Source organism: Anomaloglossus baeobatrachus, chromosome 2, assembly GCF_048569485.1.
Source record: "Anomaloglossus baeobatrachus isolate aAnoBae1 chromosome 2, aAnoBae1.hap1, whole genome shotgun sequence".
Classification (NCBI taxonomy): Eukaryota; Metazoa; Chordata; class Amphibia; order Anura; family Aromobatidae; genus Anomaloglossus; species Anomaloglossus baeobatrachus.
The window spans coordinates 559,044,305-559,065,392 of record NC_134354.1 but is presented as its reverse complement, the minus strand read 5'-3'; the positions used below and the strand labels follow the sequence as shown (position 1 = coordinate 559,065,392).

Here is a 21,088-nt window from a genome sequence, read left to right as displayed (position 1 = left end):
TGCAGGACTGTGACTACTGCTGCCCTGACCTTGGCGAAGACCAGTTGGACTGTCGCTAGCCGGAAGGTAGAGCTACGAACAGAGGGTGTTCGTCTCCTATAACGAAGCGTAGAAACGCTAGTGCTCTGGATCAATCGGCACGTGTGGATAAGCATCCTTGATGCCTAATGATGCTAGGAAATATCCTTGGGACCTTGAGGCGATGACATGGCGGAGGGATTCCATCCGGAACCGCCTGGTGTCCACGAGCTTGCTGAGCATTTTTAGATCCAGAACGGGACGGAACGGCCCGTTGTTATAGGTACCGCAAAGAATTTGGGGTAAAAACCGTGACCTTGTTCCTGAAGAGGAACGGGGGTCATCACTCTTTCTGCCTATAGAGTGCACCCTGTTTGCAGAAGAGCAGCGGCCCGGCCGGGAGGTGGAGAAATTCTGAAGAATCGAGTTGGAGGACGAGAAGTGAGCTCTATCCTGTACCCGTGAGACAGAATGTCTCACACTCAATGGTCATTGACCTATGGCAGCTAAATATCGCCAAGGCGGGAGAGCCTGCTACCGACCGAGGCCGCAAGTCATGAGGAAGCCGCCTTGGAAGCGGGTTTTCAGACTGTCGCTTTCTTGGGCGAGACTGAGCCCGCTAAGAATCTTAGCTCCTCTGATCCTTTTGAGTCCACATTGGACGAGGAAAAATGGGACCTGCCCGAGCCTCGAAAAGGCCGAAAACCCCGACTGCCTCTTGCTCTGTTGGGGTTTGTTGTGTCCGGGCTGAGGAAAGGATGAATCCTTACCCCTGGACTGTTTGATGGTTACATCCAACGCTCACCAAACAGTCGGTCAGCAGAAAAAGGCAACTGGTTAGGCAACCTTTTTTGGAAGCAGAATCTGCCTTCCATTCACTTAACGAGCAGACCAGGCTCTGCTTAAAAACACGGAGTAGCGGAGGCTACCGCCGCACGGTTCGCAGAGTCCAGGACAACCTGAATCGCGTAAGAAACAAATGCAGACATTTGAGAGGTTAAGGATGCCACCTGCGGCACAGATGTACGTGTAACCGTGTCAATCTGTGTAAGACAAGCTGAAATAGCTTGGAGTGCCCCAAGGGAGAGAATGCCGGAGCCAACGGTGCGCCGACAGCCTCATAGATGGCTTTCGACCAGAGATCCATCTGTCTGTCAGTGGCATCTTTGAGTTTGCAGTTCCATCTCCCACTGCAACTATGGATCTAGCTACAAGCCTGGAGATTGGAGGATGCCGCTCGGGACATTGGGTCCAGTCCTTGACCAAGTCAGGGGACAGGGATAACGTGTATCCTAAGCCGTTTGGAGAAGCGCATATCTGGATAAGCGTGGTGTTCCTGGACTGCCTCTCTGAAGGCAGAGTGGTCCAGAAAAATACGTGAAGCTGACTCCTCCACTGGAGGAGCTGTGAGAAATAACCCACATTCTATAGATGGACGCTATAAGATTATTTACTATGGCGTCACAATCAGGTGTATCCAGATTGAGAGCGGTCTCAGGATCAGAATCCTGAGCCGCTACTTCCGCCTCATTACACAGCGAGTCCTTCTGTTAGGACCCTGATGAAACCGAGGCCGCTCATAGCGAGCCCACTTAGGCTGTCTGGGACTGACGTCCGTGCAGAGCCGTGACTCTGGGATGCGTGTGACATTCCCGGAGCTGTTAGTTATTCACACTGAGGGGGGCCATGGATCAATGATTCAACAGTGCCCATATTGTGAGAGACATGTCCGGACTGCTAGGCTTCTAGTATCATAGCCATAGTCTCAGAAAAACTGTCAGTAAATACTGCAGACACCGTCCTCATCCCCTGGCCATTAGTGCATACAATGGGAGTCTATGTACCTGCCGGCCGTATAGCCGTACATGCTGTACCAGCTGTATAGAAAAACATGTGGTTCTGCACCTTTGTTTTACACAGAGAATATGCTGATAACTCCTCCGCATAATCCAGGAGGGTATATACAACGTGCGACCAAACAGTGCAATGTATATAGTACAAGCATATCTATAAGTGCACTTCTGCACTAGTGGGGTTAGCACCACAGGTGCTGCTTAACGCCTGTTACAGCGATTGTGTGACTATCAGAATGCCAGGGTCTTCCACACTTGTCTCTGTATCGTACAGAAACTGACACTAATGGCTGCCGGTGTCCTTGTAGAGAAGGAAGCCGTGGGCGTGCCTGAGAAAGTGCGGGAATCCGGATTCACAGTGCACACAGTGAGAGGGGTGGAGTATGCAAAACATACTCCAGCTCTCAGCTCTGCTCTATGCAGCGTCACGCCCCTACCCTGACTGTCAGGGCTGTGGGCGGTAACGAAGGGAGACTAGGCCCAGAAGCCGGGGACTCGAGTTAACAGCGCGGCCGCCGTAAAAGCGCGGGCCGCGCTGAAGTCCCCGGCGCACCACAAGTGCCAGCCGCGCCGCTGCCAGCGGCCGGCGCGACCGATTCCTGGAAGTGGCCAGCGTCCCGCCCCTCTCCTGACTGGCAGGTCTGGGGGCGGGAACGAACGGAAGCAGGCCGCAAAAGCCGGGGACTCTATTATCAGCGCGGCCGCCGTAAAAGCGCAGGCCGCGCTGAAGTCCCCGGCGCACTACAAGTGCCAGCCGCGCCGCAGTCCCAGCGGCCGGCGCGACCAATTCCCATAAGTGAGCCTGCTTCAGCAAAGCTGAATGAGGCCATGGCACAGGCGCCGCAGCGCTGATGTCCCCCGGCGCACTACAACACCCAGCATGCTGCGGTGTGAGCGCCAAATGCACGGGGACACAGAGTACCTTGAGGAAGCAGGCCATGTCCCTGATGTACTCCGCTCCATCCAGCATCTTCTCCAGGGGCTGTAGATGGAGCACGGTCTCAGTGCCTGGAGACCGGTAAATCCCACTTCACCCAGAGCCCTGTAAAAAGGGATGGGGAAGGAATCAGCATGTGGGCTCCTGCCGCCGTACCCGCAATGGGTACCTCAACCTTACAAACACCTCCGACATACAGTGGGGTGAGAAGGGAGCATGCTGGGGACACTATATGTGTCCTCTTTTCTTCCATCCGACATAGTCAGCAGCTGCTGCTGACTAAAAAGTGGAGCTATGCGTGGATGTGTTGCCTCCTTCGCACAAAGCACAAAACTGGTGAGCCAGTGATCCCACTGGGGGTGTATAGCCAGAAGGGGAGGGGCCTTACACTTTTAAGTGTAATACTTTGTGTGGCCTCCAGAGGCAATAGCTATACACCCAATTGTCTGGGTCTCCCAATGGAGCGACAAAGAAAACACCAATTATTATCCGCTAATAAGGAACTTCTAAGAAGCCAGAATCAGAAAATATATTGCAGATCCGAGCGGTAATTAAAACCGCCTGGGTATCTTGAATCTAGCCGCAGGATCCATTTGGCCACAGCCAGCAAAAGAGCCTGAAACCAGTCCCCCCCCGCGGGGGGGTCTAGGTACAGATTCCACACCTGTAATCCTCAATGACGAAAAGTCTGCTGAATGACATTCAATATAATGCCTAGTGAGACCAGATAATGAACGCTTTTTAACCAACGCTACATAATTTAAAGAATTACTATCCAGGGCTGCAGACGGAATCCGAACAGGCTCAGAGATCCTAGCTCTCAAGGCTCTTGAGGTGCAACCTACATAATTTTTAACGCATAGTGTGCATGTGGCTACATAAACCACATGTGTCGAGGCACAATTAATGAAGGATCGTATGTTAAAAGAGTTTTCACCATTAATCAAAAGGGATGTTATTACCCATAAAGCGACAGAGGCCACAACGATTAGATCCACATTTATATGAGCCAGTAACATTCAACCAGGTTCTATTAGCTTTTTTAGAGGAAAATAAACTGGGAGCCACTAGATTGCCTATAGTACAAGCTCTTCTGGCCACAATATTAACCCCTGAGTGGAGAATCCTATCCAAAATAGCATCTTGCCGCAAAAGAGGAATAAAACGCTGAACAATCCGTTTTATTTGAAAAAAGTCGGTACTAAAAGGGAGTAGAAAAAGTAACCCGGTTTTTAGTAGTAGGCATGACTACACGATCCTTCAATAAAATCAGATCTACTTCTACTAGCCGCTATAGAGGTCGCTCTATTAAGAGTGCGGTTAGAATACCCTCTCTCACTGAGTCTATGTTTAATATGTGCCGCCTCAGTATTGTAGGATTCTTCTAGTGTGCTTCGCTCTCAAAAATTCTCCCACTGGTAAATTGAGCAATGTGTGGGGCATATGACAACTGCCAGCGTGAAGAGAAGTGTTCCCACAAATAGGCTTTCTATAAAGGGAGGAATGAATAACTCCAGATACCGCATCAAAAAACAAAATAAAAAAAAAAAAAATATTTTTATTATATATATATATATATATATATATATATATATATATATATATATATATATATATATATATATATATATATATATATACACATATATACATATATACATATATACATATATATACATACATATATATATATGCTAGATTTGAATTGGACAGTATTTAAAATATTTGCAAAAGAAAAAAGGAAAGGAAGAGAGAAAGGAAAGGGGGAAGGGAAAGGAAAGAAAAGGGAAGAAAAGGGAAAGGAGAAAAAAAAAAAGAAAAAGAATTTTTTTTGGGAACATGTCATATAAATGGGAATGCATGTGGCTTGAGATTAATTTGTACCTTGGTATGCATATTCCTCCCATTTGGGACAATTATTTAATTATATACACATATATGGACATGGGTGTATATGGATAAATATAAATAAATTAGTATTTTTAAAAAAATGAGAAAATAAGTAAATAAAATAACTAAAGAATAAGGGCATTAGAGAATGAAGATAAAGTAATACATAAATATTTTTTCATATATGCATCTTTATGTACCGTATTTTTCGGACTATAAGACGCACCGGACTATAAGACGCACCCTGGTTTTAGAGGAGGAAAATGGGAAAATAAAACTTTAAGCAAAAAATGTGGTCATGACACACTGTTATGGGGCGAGGATCTGCTGCTGACACTGTTATGGGGGTAATGTCCCCAAATTCTCTACTAAGGTATCCCATCCTGGTAATGATCCTCCTGCCTTGTATATGATCCTGCTCCTATACCAGCATCCTGCTCATATTCCCCCATCCTGTTCATATACCCCGATCCTATTGGTATACCCCCCATCCATCCTGCTCATACTCCCCCATCCATCCTGTTCATATACCCCCATCCTGTTCATATACCCCCATCCTGCCTGTTCATATACCCCCATCCTGCCTGTTCATATACCCCCATCCTGTTCATATACCCCCATCCTGTTCATATACCCCCATCCTGTTCATATACCCCCATCCTGTTCACATACCCCCCCATCCTGTTCACATACCCCCCCATCCTGTTCACATACCCCCCCATCCTGCCTGCTCATATACTCCCATCCTGCTATATGCCCCCATCGTGCTCATATACCATCCTGGTATATGGCCTGTATCCTATAGCACAGAGAAAAAAAATAAACGTTTATACTCACCTTTTCCTCACTCCCTCCAGCACCGATCATCTTCCTCTCTGCGCCACTGACCTGTGTGTGTGGAGCCGTTCCCCTGCTGCATCGCGATGTCTTCCTGTCTGTGCCGATCAGCTGACCAGCTCAGCACAGATCAGCTGACCGGCACAGACAGGAAGACATCGCGTGCAGCAGGGGGGCGGCTCCACACACGGGGACGGGTGAGTGTACTGATTCACTGCACCCCGCGCTGGTAATGACGCGCGGGGGGCAGTGAATACAGCCGCACATGATCACTCCAGGCTGTAATTGCCAGGGGTGATCATGCGGCCGGCTCTTTGCTATGCGCGCGTCCCCGCTCGTCCTCCCGCCCACCTGTCAGTGCCGGCTTCAGCGCTGAGAGATGGGCAGGAGGATGGGCGTGCATATGTAATGAGCGGGCCCACGTGGTCACGGCAGGCGCTGCTGCTGCCTGCTCGTGCCCCCGATAACCCGCAGCACCCTCATTCCCAGCCGCAGCCCTATAGTCAGACCATAAGACGCACCCCCAACATTTGGGGGAAAAAAAGTGCGTCTTATGGTCTGAAAAATACGGTAATTTGTGAATATTTTGGAGGTCTTGTGCTTACAATTGGGAATTCTCTCTTTTTTGACGTACACATGCATTCTCATTGTGACTCCTGCCCACCTGATGACGAGTTTTAATATAAGCTGTCTCTATACCTGATTGGTATATTCGCTGATATATTTATATGATTTTGATACTAAAGCGGTTGGATCACTGACCCTTTCCATTACTATTAATGTAATTTTTGTGTTTAATGTATTTTGATTTTATTTTTAACCATGTATTGTCTTGCTTGTTCATCTTTTGCAATTATGTATGAAGGTTTACACCCACTGCCAGTTGATTGCAATTAGTGATGACCAGCTTTTCTTCTGTGTCCAAATAGTGAGTTAGTCTATTTTAGTAGCTGAGTGGTATACATGGATTACTTATGATTAAGGACTCTTTGCTTTTAATATGGAAGTCCGAAACGCGTAAAGTTTCCATGGGGTAACTCCCTCCTTTTGTTTACACGGATGGAACCTTTTTAATACTTGCCAATAAAGCTTCGACATTTTATTCAGAGGTATTTGTGCCGGATCCTTTCCTTTTGCGACTATTTGTGAATGTCAGGAATTTATGCCACACTCTCCCATAGATTTTTGTGGTAACTGGCTTACGGCTCTTCAGCAATTTAGAGATTAGGTCAGGGGAAAACCCTTTGCACCTCAACAGTGACCTCTCAAATTCCAAGCTGTCAAGTGGAACCCCATCTCCTGTGCATGGAATACTGGCCCCTGCACTAAAAGGTCCGGGACATCCGGCAGAAGAAAGGACCACAGAAATAATACCTCTAAAATTAAATATTTTATTTAACAAAATCTAAAATAGGACTTACAATGTCTCTCTTCAACGAACATGAAGGACAAAACAGTGGGAGAGTGTGGGGTGACAGCTACTTTAGCGGGTCTTCTACAGCTCCACCTAACAACTACCATCTAATTCTGACTAAAGCATTTAGTCTAGTCAGAAACCAAAATCCATAACGCTATTGTGTTTTAGGTTTGTATTTACTTCACTTTATCACCTGGTTTTGGTGGTGGACACCCCTTGGTTAGAGATCGGGACAGCCACCCCGAACGGGGAGTGTCGTCCCTCAAATTACGACACCCTCCGTCGATAGGAAGGGCCAATAAAGGCTATGAGATTAGTGATCTGACGTATCTTTGACTACCTACCTATCGCTATTTTTCCTCACGCTGAAACTATCTTTTTCCAATATTTACTGGCACTGTTTTGTCCTTCATGTTCATTGAAGGGAGACATTGTAAGTCCTATTTTAGATTTTGTTAAATAAAATATTTAATTTTAGAGGTATTATTTCTGTGGTCCTTTGCTATATCATACCTCGATACTACATTTCTTTGTGGTTCTAACCTCCGGCAGAACCCAGGGATCCGTGACCGACATTGCCCTCAGGAGAGAAAACCACGGTCTTTTGGGCCAGAAGGGGGCGATAAGAAGAACACTCACCTGATCTTCCCTGATTTTCTGTAGAACGGTCAGCAGCATGATGATTGGGGGAAAGGCATAAGTCAGTTTGAAGGTCCATGGAACCTGCAGTGCGTCCACGGCGAAGGGCTGGTCTGACAGGTTTAGCGAACAGAATTGCACTACCTGTCTGTTCAGTCTGGTGGCATGCCCCATAGAGTCACTATCTGTCGAAAAATCCGGGGATTCAAGGACCATTCTCCTTGTTGCAGTCGATGGCGACTGAGGTAATCTGCCGTGGTATTGAGACGACCCCGTATATGTGGAGCTGAGAGGAAGAGGAGATTCTGCTCTGCCCAGTGAAAAAGTCTGTAAGACACCTGCATGAGGGATGGGGAGCTTGTGCCCCCTTGGTGGTTTATGTACGAGACTGTGGACTGATTGACATTATACGAACATGTAGCCCCCGGAGGTGGGGAAGAAAGGCTTTTAGCGCTCGCTCCACTGCCCACAGTTCACGGAGGTTTGAGGGTTGTGCTGCTTCCTATATTGACCACCATCCCTGGGATATCTGCTCGTTGAGGTGAGCTCCCCAGTCGGACTTGCTGGCATCGGTAGTGACCACCTTCCGATCTTGTGGTAGCCAGGGAACACCCACAGACAGGTTTGTCCATGGACGTCCACCAAAGCAGGGAACTTTTTACCTCCCAAGATAGGAAACTATTTAGAAGGGGACATCACCCTAACATTCTCTGGGCAGACAGGATGTGCCATTGGAGAGCTCTCGAGTGGACCTGACCCCATGGAACCGCCGGGAAGCATGATGTCAGAGTGCCCAGCAGGGACATAGTTTTCCTCAGAGACATCTCGGGATGGTGGATCGCTTGCAGGGCCAATTCCGAAACCTTGAGAACCTTTCCCGCTGGTAAAAGGCACCGCTGACAGAGTTGAGTGTGAGACCGAGAAACGTTTGAGTCGTAACCGGGTCTAACTTTGATTTTTCGTGGTTCACCAGCCATCCTATGTCTTGTAGGGTCTTTTGGAGGTACAGCAGATGTCCTGTACATTGCTGTTTGAAGTTCCCGATCACCAGGAAATCGTCCAGGTAAGGAACCAGCAGAATATTCTGAACCCGCAAATGAGCAGTCATCTCTGCCACTATTTTTGTGAAAATCATGGGGGCGATAGACAGCCCGAAGGGAAGGGCTCTGAACTGAAAATGATGAAGTCTATTTTTGATGAAAAGGGCCACCCGTAGGAACTGTTGAAAATGTTGATGCATAGGGACATGGTAATAGGCATCTCTTAAGTCTATCACTGCCATATATCAGTCGCGGAACAACAGCTTTGTGGCCATCTTGAACGGGTAATACTGAAGAAACAGGTCGAGACGTTTGAGGTTGATTATTGTTCGGAAGGAACCATACTGTTTCCGTATGAGAAAAAGAGGGGAATAGAAGCCTTTTCCCCTTTCCGAAAGTGGTACCTCGCCCAGGACTTTCTTGTCTAGTAACAACGTGACTTCTGATTCTAGAGCCTGCTGTTCTTCCTCTGACCTCCGAAAAGGCGTGATGATAAAATGTTGCGGGGGCTGATAGAAAAAAAAAAAATTGCAATTTTAGACCTTCCTTTATAAAGGCCCGCACGTAGGTGTTCGAGGAAATACTTTCCCATGCCCCCAGAAAATGAGAAAGGCGTCCCCCAACTGGCAGCCTGGCATCACTGAGATGATTTCTTTGAGGAGGCTGCGGAACCCCCGAACAAGAAGCCTGACTCTCGCCTGGGCTTACGTTCCCACCTCCGATTATCCGGGCGTTTTCCCTTGCTGAATTTTTGCCTCCGAAAGGAACGAGAGGAGCCAGAGTGGAACCTCGGGAAGGACTTCTTGCTATCAGATGCTTTCTCCAACGCATCATCCTCTAGCGGTTTTCCAAAAAGGAGTTGACTGTCACAGGGCAGCAAACACAATTTATGTTTGGATTGAAGATCCCCTGGACAAACCTTTAACCACAATGCCCTTCTGGCTAGATTGGATAAGCCTGCTGAGTGTGCTCCCAGCCTGATCACATCCGCTGAGGAGTCAGCAAGAAATGTCGCTGCTCCTTGTAGAAGCGGTAACTTAGAAAGGATTTTCTCCCTAGATGTGTTATCCCTAAATTCATCCGCCACCTGTTGGAGCCATATCATTAAAGCACGGGTTGTGCAGGTATTGGCAATATCCGGCTTCAAAATCCCTGCTGATGTTTCCCATAAGTGTTTAAGGCAGCCATCCGCTTTTTTGTCTAGGGGATCTCTTAACGTGCCCGAGTCCTCCAGGGGAATGCCTCCTTGCTTAGAGGATTTTGCTACGGCTGCATCGATTCGTGGGGCCTAATCCCATAAAGCTGTCTTGTCATCATGAAAGGGATACTTCCGCTTTGAGGAGGAGGGGAGAGAGCCTACTTTGTCAGGACGTTTCGATTCTTTCTGAATAAGCGCCTCAATCTTAGTGTTAACCGGAAAGGTACGCTTCTTCCGTTCTTCCAATCCACCAAACATAACATCCTCCACCGATTTAGAGGAGCTCTCCTCTGTTAACCCCATAGTAGCCCTGACTACTTTAACCAGAGTCCCAATATCATCAATGGAGAAGCACGGTCTGCCCCCATATTGCTATCTGAGGACGAGGAGTCTGAGTCCAAAGAAGCACTGGATGAAGATGAAGAAACGGATTTTGTGTCTACTGGCTTTGACTTCCTCTTTTTCAAGAAAGCCTTCATGAAATCTTGTACTTCCGATCGGATTACAGACCGAAGGTCAGCCGAGATCCCCGGAGATTCCTCTGCAATTGTGTGATGGATACATGCCGCACACAATTTCTTTTGCCACTGATCCGAGACTCCATATACTGGGGACACTGATCCTCCGCCTTCGGGTCCCAAAAGAGGCCTCTCCCCGTCGCCCCATTCTCCCAGCGGTGCACAGGCAGTGGGCGCCATTACCAATCATTCCCACTGCCCTTTTATATTTTTACCGCTGTATGGGCGCCGCCATCTTCTTTCTGATGACGTCACGCAGGCACGCCCATTACCCAGCATGCCCACCGTGCACCACAGCGACCCGGAAGTCCATAGGCAGCAGGGGAGCGTGAGGTGGGGAGGATGAAGCGGCGGACTGGGACCTCTGGAACTGGTCCTGCCCGACACCAGGTTCCCCAAGGATTGGTGGATGGCACTTCCAGCCCCGAAGAATTGTGCTACAGGACTCACCCTGCTCTTCCAGACACCGGACGGGGCTGGGTAAGCAGACAACCTGCCATCTTTCTTAACCGCCGTATTCAGAAAACCAAGGGTCTCCCATGAAAAACAGGAAACCAACTGACGAAGGGGAGAGGTACCACCCTTTTATTTCAGAATGGTTTCCTTTCCTCGCTGGGCGGATCCCTCTCTCACGTGGTGCTGTCATGAGAGAAGGGAAAAAAAAAGCCGTTCCTGTTGATTGTCTTTAAGACAGACTGTGTCTGCTACGTCTCTGATTGGGATCGGCAGCGGGGTGATGGAGGAGACTGAAGGCTGCAGTAACTGCTACACACCTCAGGCGGAGCAGGTCTCAGACACATAGCATTAATGGAGCAAGGGTGCGGACGACTTTGGCCCGGAGGTCGCCCCCCTCCTCAGGTGGACCACATGAAAAATGGGGGGGGCACAGTAAAATTGAAGGAAAAGCATAAAGGGGGGGGGGGCAGTTTGGAGAGGTAAGAACATGACAAAAGGGGGGGGCAGGGGAGTAAGGATAAGTGGGAGCATGGGGGGGAAACAGTGTGGACAAGTGGGAGCATGGGGCGCAGTATGGATAAGTGGGAGTGTAGGGTGGACAGTATGGAAAAGTGGAAGCATATGGGGGACGGTATGGAGAAGTAGGAAAGTAGGAGGGATAGTATGGAGAAATAGGAGAACTGTATGGAGAAGTGGGAGCGAGGGTGGACAATATGGAGAGGTAAATCTGATGTTTTCTGATAAGCTTACTATTGTTAAAGAAGCCTCACGTTGAATTTTGTATTCATTAAATCTGTCTATGTGCAAGTATTGTAGTGAACGTGATAATATACTCACCTACGGCTGCTTTCTCCGGTGTCCAGAGCCGGTCTTCTCAGGGACGTCACTGCTCCCCAGACTCTTCAGGACACGCTGCTCTACGTGTCCCAGGGGTGACTTTTAGCCACGGAGGGGGCGGCCCCACAAACAATTCTTGCACAGGAGCCCTTTGGATAAAATGTTTATGCAATTTTTACTTTATAATTATGCATTAATAACTCAATGAGCAGTGGTTTAACTCATTGCTCAGAGCACTTTTAAAAGACTTTTATTCAGCCTCAACATATATTTTTTGTTGCACATTTCATGTGTACATTAATTACCATCATCTTCAGCTTGTGTTCCTCCATGTAATGATTTTTAAATTGTCTTGACCTACTGATTTGGTGTAAAACCTTATATATTTAATGTGGTCCAATTTGGTGCTTTACACAGGAATATATTATTATATATATATATATATATATATATATATATATATATATATATATATATATATATATATATATATATATATATATATATATATATATATATATATATATATATATATATATATATATATATACACATATACATATACATATACTAGAAGGTGGCCCGATTCTACGCATCGGGTATTCTAGAATTTACGTATTGTGTAGTTAATGTATGATTTTTGTTATATATATACATATATACACATATATTATATATATATATATATATATAACAAAAATCATACATTAACTACACAATACGTAAATTCTAGAATACCCGATGCGTAGAATCGGGCCACCTTCTAGTATATATATATATATATATATATATATATATATATATATATATATATATATATATATATATATATATATATATATATATATATATATATATATATATATATATATATATATATATATATAGATGTTGTTGTGTGTAGTTACCAAGTGTTTGTGTAGGGCGCTGTACATGTTCTGGGTGTCGTCTGGGTGTGACGGGGGGTGAGAGCGGTGTTGTATGTGTGTTGCGTTGTTTGTGGAGCGCTGTGTGTGTGTAGCGCGGTTTTTTGGGGGTGTGGTGTGTTTTGGGGGGAGGTATGTTTTGTGCAATGTGTGTGTGTGTTGCGTGGTATGTGCGTATATTTATGTATGCCGCGGTGTTTGTGTGTTGGGTGTTGTGTGTGTGCAGCGTTGTCTGTGTGTGTGGGTGTCTGTGTACGGCGGTGTTTGTGGTTCCCAGTGTGTGTGTGGTGTGTTGTGTGTGTGTGTGTGTGTTGGGGGGGGGGGTGTGCACCTCCCATCGTGCTCCATCCCCCATGCTGCGCACCCCCCATCGTGCTCCATCCGCCATGCTGCGCACCCCCCATCGTGCTCCATCCGCCATGCTGCGCACTCCCAAACGTGCTCCATCCGCCATGCTGCGCACTCCCAAACGTGCTCCATCCGCCATGCTGCGCACTCCCAAACGTGCTCCATCCGCCATGCTGCGCACTCCCAAACGTGCTCCATCCGCCATGCTGCGCACTCCCAAACGTGCTCCATCCGCCATGCTGCGCACTCCCAAACGTGCTCCATCCGCCATGCTGCGCACTCCCAAACGTGCTCCATCCGCCATGCTGCGCACCCCCCATCGTGCTCCCAGCCTCCCCCAGCATCAGCCTCCCCCTCCCAGCCTCCCCCAGCATCAGCCTCTCTCCCTCCCAGCCTCCCCCAGCATCAGCCTCCCTCCTCCCAGCCTCCCCCAGCATCAGCCTCCCCCTCCCAGCCTCCCCCAGCATCAGCCTCCCCCAGCAGCAGCCTCCCCCTCCCAGCCTTCCCCAGGATCAGCCTCTCTCCTCCCAGCCTCTCTCCTCCCAGCCTCCCTCAGCATCAGCCTCCCCCTCCCAGCATCAGCCTTCCCCAGCATCAGCCTCTCTCCTCCCAGCCTCCCCCAGCATCAGCCTCTCTCCTTCCAGCCTCCCCCAGCATCAGCCTCCCCCTCCCAGCCTTCCCCAGGATCAGCCTCTCTCCTCCCAGCCTCCCTCCTCCCAGCCTCCCTCCTCCCAGCCTCCCTCCTCCCAGCCTCCCTCCTCCCAGCCTCCCTCCTCCCAGCCTCCCTCCTCCCAGCCTCCCTCCTCCCAGCCTCCCTCCTCCCAGCCTCCCTCCTCCCAGCCTCCCTCCTCCCAGCCTCCCTCAGAATCAGCCTTTCCCTCCCAGCCTCCCTCAGCATCAGCCTTCCCCAGCATCAGCCTTCCCCAGCATCAGCCTCTCTCCTCCCAGCCTCCCCCAGCATCAGCCTCTCTCCTCCCAGCCTCCCCCAGCATCAGCCTCTCTCCTTCCAGCCTCCCCCAGCATCAGCCTCTCTCCTTCCAGCCTCCCCCAGCATCAGCCTCTCTCCTTCCAGCCTCCCCCAGCATCAGCCTCTCTCCTTCCAGCCTCCCCCAGCATCAGCCTCTCTCCTTCCAGCCTCCCCCAGCATCAGCCTCTCTCCTTCCAGCCTCCCCCAGCATCAGCCTCTCTCCTTCCAGCCTCCCCGAGCATCAGCCTCTCTCCTTCCAGCCTCCCCCAGCATCAGCCTCTCTCCTTCCAGCCTCCCCCAGCATCAGCCTCTCTCCTTCCAGCCTCCCCCAGCATCAGCCTCTCTCCTTCCAGCCTCCCCCAGCATCAGCCTCTCTCCTTCCAGCCTCCCCCAGCATCAGCCTCTCTCCTTCCAGCCTCCCCCAGCATCAGCCTCTCTCCTCCCAGCCTCCCCCAGCATCAGCCTCTCTCCTCCCAGCCTCCCTCAGCATCAGCCTTCCCCTCCCTGTCTCCCCCAGCATCAGCCTCCCCCTCCCAGCCTTTCCCAAGATCAGCCTCTCTCCTCCCAGCCTCCTCCAGCACGCCGTGCTCCTCTGCCGACACTCACAGATCCGATCGCATACACTCACACACACCCGATCGCATACACTCACACACACACTGACGATATCGCACATCCACGCTCACACTCACAACATCCGGAGATACCACATGCTTCTGGCCATGTGATCCTCCGGCAGGTCCTGGAAGGTCACAACAGCACAGTATAGAGGCCGAGAAGCAAGCGATATCTCCGGATGCTGTGAGTATGTGGATGCGATGTGATGTGTGTGTGAGGTGTGTGTGAGAGTGAGTGTGAGCCGGTTTACACTGGTAACTATGATACACATCGGGTAACCAAGGGACCTTAGTTACCTGATGTGTATAATGGTTACCAGCGTTCACGGCCTCCGTCAAGATCCCAGCATCGTAAGGTTATGTCTGGCGCTGCTGGGATCATGACGGAGCCGGTTTACACTGGTAACTATGATACACATCGGGTAACCAAGGGACCTTAGTTACCCGATGTGTATAATGGTTACCAGCGTTCACGGGCTCCGTCAAGATCCCAGCATCGCAAGGTTATGTCTGCGATATCCCAGGATGTTGTGAGTGTGTGGATGTGATGTGTGAGGTGTGTGTGAGAGTGAGTGTGATCTGATGTGTGTACTCACCTGGGAGTCGGAGCTCCGTGTCAGTTGGGCCAGAGCGAGCGTGCATTGCGTGAGGGGGGCGGGGCCTGCAGAGAGCCAGGGCGAGAGGCCAATCCGTGTGGGGGGACGGGGCCATGGCGAGCCCAGCGGCCAACCAGCTTTGTGTCACCGTAAGGACACAATTTTGGAGCATGACAGACAGACAGACAGACAGAATAAGGCAAATATAAATATATGCGCTTTGGATGCAGGTCCCGCTCTGTCTACGGTGGGGGCGGAATCCAGAGCGCATGAAATCGGCTTTTAATTACGGATTGTTTCTGCAGCGATTTGAAGAGCACGTGTGCTGTTCAAATTGCTGCAGAAATTTCTGCAGGGACAGGACGCAACGTGGGCACACAGCCTTACTGTTCTACATATTTGCATATCACTCCCTCCTTTCAGGTGTTAATTTGCTATTATGTAGCATGCAGGGTAGTTTCACTCGATTGTTTAAACAGTCAGTTTCATCCAGAAAAGTGGCACCATTTTTTTTCTCACTTGTCTTTTGTGTGCAATTAGTTGGGGTTTTTTGTTTAAAACTGTAGCTTTTATTAAATGTTATCAAAGTTCACAAAACATACATAGAAACATTCACACAAAGCTTGTATGAAAGGGTAATGCTCAATATCACATATGAGATAAAATGAAAATTCAGCAATTAACTAATAGACACCAATGAATAAGAGGTCTTCTTGAATGCTTTGTTAGGTTACCCCACCATATCGAGTCTATAACTTAACCAAAGACACATTATGGACACAGAAGGGATGTGTGGGCTATGAAAAGATCAGCCATTATATTGGGCCCAAAATATTCCCCGTTTAGGTTGTTTTTTCTTTACAGTAGCAGCTTTTACATGACATCATACAGAATTGTAATGTACCTATAAGAATTGGATGCTATACTGGGGCAGCAGACTCTCCCACTCCCCCCCCCCCCCAACAGACTTGAACGGGTGAGTCTCGCCTGATTTACAGATGAAAATTGAGTGTGCTGCGATTTCAGATTCAGTCAGTGGAGGAAAAAAAAAAATGTTCATCTGCACTTTCTCGTTGAATAACATTGGTCCAAGTGAGAATAGTTGCGTTGGTTTTTTTTTGTTTTTTTTTGTTTTGTTTTTTTACAGATCGCACAGATTTACAATATGGTTGTATGAACGTACCCTAAAAAGGGACAGTCAGCACAGGATGATTGTGCAAACTACATACAGGTGCATCACAGCAGGGCTAATCATTTAATTCACCTTTCCACCTGCTTGTTACCCCTCAATCTCCACCCCACCCCTCTTCTGTGATTCTTCTTCTCTGGCTCTACGAAGCCAGAGCTGACAGAGTTAAAAAAAAAAAAAAGGGTGTTAAACCACCAAGATCAGATTCATCTCATCTCTTATCCTAGCAGATGCAGGCAGGGGTTGTATAACACACTGGCATCTGCTGCCTGTGCAGGGGACGCAGTTACTGAGCCCACCCATACCAATTTTTGACATGATGTCTAAAGCGCTGTGGAATTAATGCTATTAAATGTCGCTAAAGGAGTAAAAAGGTAGATTCAGGTGAAGCCGGAACACTTAAATTATAGTAATGAAATCTGTGCAGATGAAAAACTCACTCGGCAGCTTCTGATTTAACCCCTTAACGACCGCGGGCAGGAATATTACGTCCCAGCGGTCATAGTGTTACTGCCTGCGGTCTGCTACCAGCAGCTTGCAGTGATCAGCGCACATCTTAACTGATTTTCCCAGCTGAGATGTGTGCCTGCCAGGCACGAGCAGAGTCGTTATTTGCCCGTGCCGTTTAACCCCGTAAATGGCGCTGTCAATATGTGACAGCACCATTATAACAGCATCAGCGGTAAACATTTACTCACCGGCCGATACCGGAAGTCACAAGACGTGATCACGTGACTTCCGGTGGTTGTCATGGTAGCACAGGGTCATGTGAGGACTCCTGTAGCTCACATGATTTACTTTCGGTTTCACCCGGCCTGGAGCTGGGTGACACATGAAATGAGTATATCTGCTGCTTACAGCTGTATAGCTGTGATCAGCAGATATGGCAGAGCGATCGGATTACTGATCCATATAGCCCCCTAGGGGGACTAGTAAAATAAAAAAAAAAAAAATAAAAAATAAAAAAAAAGTTTTAAAAAAATTAAAAAACAAAACCTTAAAGTTCAAATTAGCCCTTTTTCGCCCTATTGAAAATTAAAGGGTTAAAAAAATAAAAAAATACACATTTGGTATCGCCGCGTTCAGAAATGCCCAATCAAAATATAAAAGCAATTAATCTTAAAAAAAATCCAAATGCCAAAATTACGTTTTTCTGATCGCCACAAGTTTTGCGCTAAATGCGCATCAAAACGTAGCATCTGCACAAAAATAGTACCGTTAAAAACGGCAGCCTGAGACGCAAAAAATAAGCTGTCACAGCCATAGAACCCAAAAAATGAGACCGCTAGGGGTCACGGAATATGGCGTAAAACGTATGCCACTTTTTTCGAACTTCTAATTTTTTTTTTAACCCCTTAGATAAAAGTAAGCCTATACATGTTTGGTGTCTACAAACTCGCACCGACCTCAGGCATCACAGCGACACATTAGTTTTATCATATAGTGAACACTGAATAAAATTTTAAAAACAAGTGTTATTACACTTTTTTTTGCAATGTTTCCGCATTTGGAGTTTTTTTGCTGTTTTCCAGTACACTATATGGGAAGACGTATGGTTTCATTTAAAATTACAGCTCGTTCCGCAAAAAATGAGACTTCACATGACCATATTGACTGAAAAATAAAAAAAAAAGTTACATCTTTCGGAAGAAAAATGGCAAAAAAAAAAAAAAAAACAAAGCGAAAAATCGGCCGGTCATGAAGGGCGGCAGGCCGTTTCGCAAACAAGATTGCTTCTATGGGTCAATCTTGTTTGCGAAACGGCCTGCCGCCGTCTGGCGTTGCACACTCCTACCCTCCCCCACCACCTGTATCCCTGACCTGAATATGGATTAAAGTCTGTTCAATCTAGAACCGTGGAGTGCGACCTTTCTTGTCTTATTTTGGAATTCGCATGGTCTGTGCTCTTTGGACTCGCACCCAGGCTCTTCGGTCTCCTTATCAAGATTGTGGTGGTTTATTATCGGTGGAACAACTGTGCCTGGTACCAAATATAATATATATATATAATATTTTATTATGGTTCTTGTGTACTAACTGTGTCCTATGTCTAGTAGCCTGCTCAGTTCATGCACATGCAGGTGGAGCCATCTAGTGGCACATTTCTACATAGGTGACCAGTTCTACCATTTGCTTTTCACATGAGGGGGGGGACAAACAAACAAAAAAAAAAAAGGTGCAAGTAATTGATACATTTAGTGCTAATCTCCAGATCATACAGGTATAAGAGACTGCCCTGATTATAATGGTGTCACTTTGCTTATAGGGACTTCGTCTTTTCTGTCTTATGTATAGTGTATGCCTGTTGAGTTTAATGTACTTACCTCTGGCATAACTTCATATAACGTCCTTCTACGTTTTGCAAACTCCTTCATGTCGGTCAGTATTTCATGCTTTACCTCTGGAGGCAGGCTACCAAAGTCTTCAGATTCTATGTCCACAGAATTAGGATTAGCCAAGATTTCATCCTAGACATACAAAATACTACTTATAATACAGAACATGTGCAAGAGGCAAGAAAATTAATCTCTCCAGTGATTTCTACAGATGCCAGCCATTTTCCTGAGAATGTGGAGAGCAGAGGGTCTGTCCTAAGAAGATGTGTGGATGTATGTTAAAAGGGAACCAGTTAGATGGAAAAATGCTATTAACCTGCAGATATGGGGTTATCTGCAGGTTTATAGCATACTGAACCTGCCCGGCGCCTGCCAAGAAGACATTAAGTTTAATCTTCCCAGGAGCGTTCCCGTTTCAGTCCTCGCCCTGGGTATGGAGAGCGGCAGCAGTAACTACTTCGCCCTGCCCTGACTGACAGCTGGTTCTAATGAGGAGTGGCTGTCAGTGTGGGGAGCATAGCGTCAGCAGCCGCTCTCCATACAGAGAGCGATGACTGAAACCGGACCACTGTCGAGTGGATTGACGTTCTTTTCCTCCTGGTAGCAGGGTTTAATGTGCAGGCGCCAGACAGGTTCAGAATGCCATTAACCTGCAGATTAATAGCAATTTTCCACGACAGGTTTCCTTTAACCCTTTTAAACAGTCACTGGCTCAAACACGGCATAAAATAAATGAAAAAAAAAATATATATTATTATAATAATGTTACATGCATGGTTACTGATTTCTGTTACAGCTCAGTTTTTTGACTGCTCTGTTGCTTTAGTGCAAGTTGGGGGCACAGCCCTCCCTATACTGGACAATTTATTTGCTTCCCACTGCGCTGTGTATTTAATCTGGAAGCCAGGTGACCACTTGCTACTATTCACATTGGAGTTTTGACATGACACAAGTCAGTTATATATAATGGTTTTAACTTTAGTTGGTTAGGGACTGCCCCAGATTGGTACACCGTGACGAGGTGGGATGGCTTCTTACCTTTTTGCAAAAATGTATGTACGAAGTACCCCGTTATTAAACACTTGCATTTTATTTAGTCTTATTCAGGGTATTTTTCATACAATTTTGCTCTTTGGTTTTATCCTGTCTAGATGCTGCCATTTACATGCTTGTAAATGTTGCATGGTTACTGATTGTTTGTTACAGCTCAGTTTTTTTTTTTTTATTATAAATACTACTAGCTGTAGTACCTGGATGTTGCCCGGGATAGTAACTGTCTGTCTCTCTCCCAGTCGCTGTCTGTCTGTGTCTCTTTGCCCGGCTGTGTCTCTTTGCCCAGCTGTGTCTCTTTGCCCAGCTGTGTCTCTTTGCCCAGCTGTGTCTCCATCTCACCACCGACATCTTTTTACCTCACACATAAGCTTCTTATACTAACAGTTTATTTTGTTCCTATAGCAACCACTGACAGTTGCTATTTATAGCCTGCAGCTCCCATCTCCATTCAGTTTAATGGCTTCAGGATTTTTATAGAGTAACTGGAAACCACGGGGTTAAATTTTCCCGCCCAAACATAGTCTATGACGTTCCCTGGGTCACAAAGGGCATCTGTGCAAAATTTCGTGATTGTAAATGTGACGGTGCAAATTCCTTTAGCGGACATACATACTGCGCTTTATATTAGATATTATTATTAATAATAAATGTACCTGAAGTAGTCGTTTTTTATTCATTCGTTCTTCCCATTCCCTTTCTTCTTCCTCTTCAGAGCTAAAACCAAAGAGACAGTATGAATGGACACTAATCATTCAATAGCACTGAAGCAGAACAATAAAGTAACTTAAACTCGACCAAAATGTAACCAGGTTAAGGAAATATAAGAAATACGATTTTTCTCCGAACTGTCAGAAGTCAGTCTGCATTGTGTGAGACTACAGACAGACAGGACGGACGAATAAAAACTTTAAAATTTAAAACAACTATCTACAATAACCCTCAGTCCAGTAGACCACTGCGCAACCAGCTCTGTCCTCACCTATTGTACCCTCACCCATTCCCTGTAGACTGTGAGCCCTCGCGGGCAGGGCGCTCTCTCCTCCTATACCAGCCTGTTTTGTACTGTTAATGACTGTTGTACGTATACACTCTTTCACTTGTAAAGCGCCATGGAATAAATGACGCTATAATAAATAATAATAAAAACAAAACAAAATCAATCTATACATAATATTTATTGGGGTATGTGTAGACTGTATTGGAAATTTAAATTATGAAAGTATTGCCTTTTTTTCATTCTTGAACTTTAGCCACAGTCTTGTCTGGTGCAATGTCACATAGTAGGTCAGACACCGAGCCATCTTCATATACACACTATATCTGGTGCTGTAGCTCTGGACAAGATAATGGGGCAGATCTGCAATACCAGACCCACATGATAGGTAGAAGAGAGTCTGATAAATGCCAGAGGGGCTG

General features: G+C 47.0%; 1 protein-coding gene across 1 annotated transcript in view; it reads right to left on the bottom strand.

Annotated features, from left to right (window-relative positions):
- The window catches only part of ERCC5 (ERCC excision repair 5, endonuclease), a 123,130-nt gene that overhangs the window by 78,392 nt on the left and 23,650 nt on the right, over nt 1-21,088 (bottom strand). Inside the window, exons 6-7 of the mRNA XM_075336688.1 lie at nt 20,326-20,386; nt 18,608-18,751 (exon numbers count right to left, since the gene is read on the bottom strand). Of these exons, the coding sequence (XP_075192803.1) occupies nt 18,608-18,751; nt 20,326-20,386 (205 nt within the window). The remainder of the gene's footprint in view (nt 1-18,607; nt 18,752-20,325; nt 20,387-21,088) is intronic.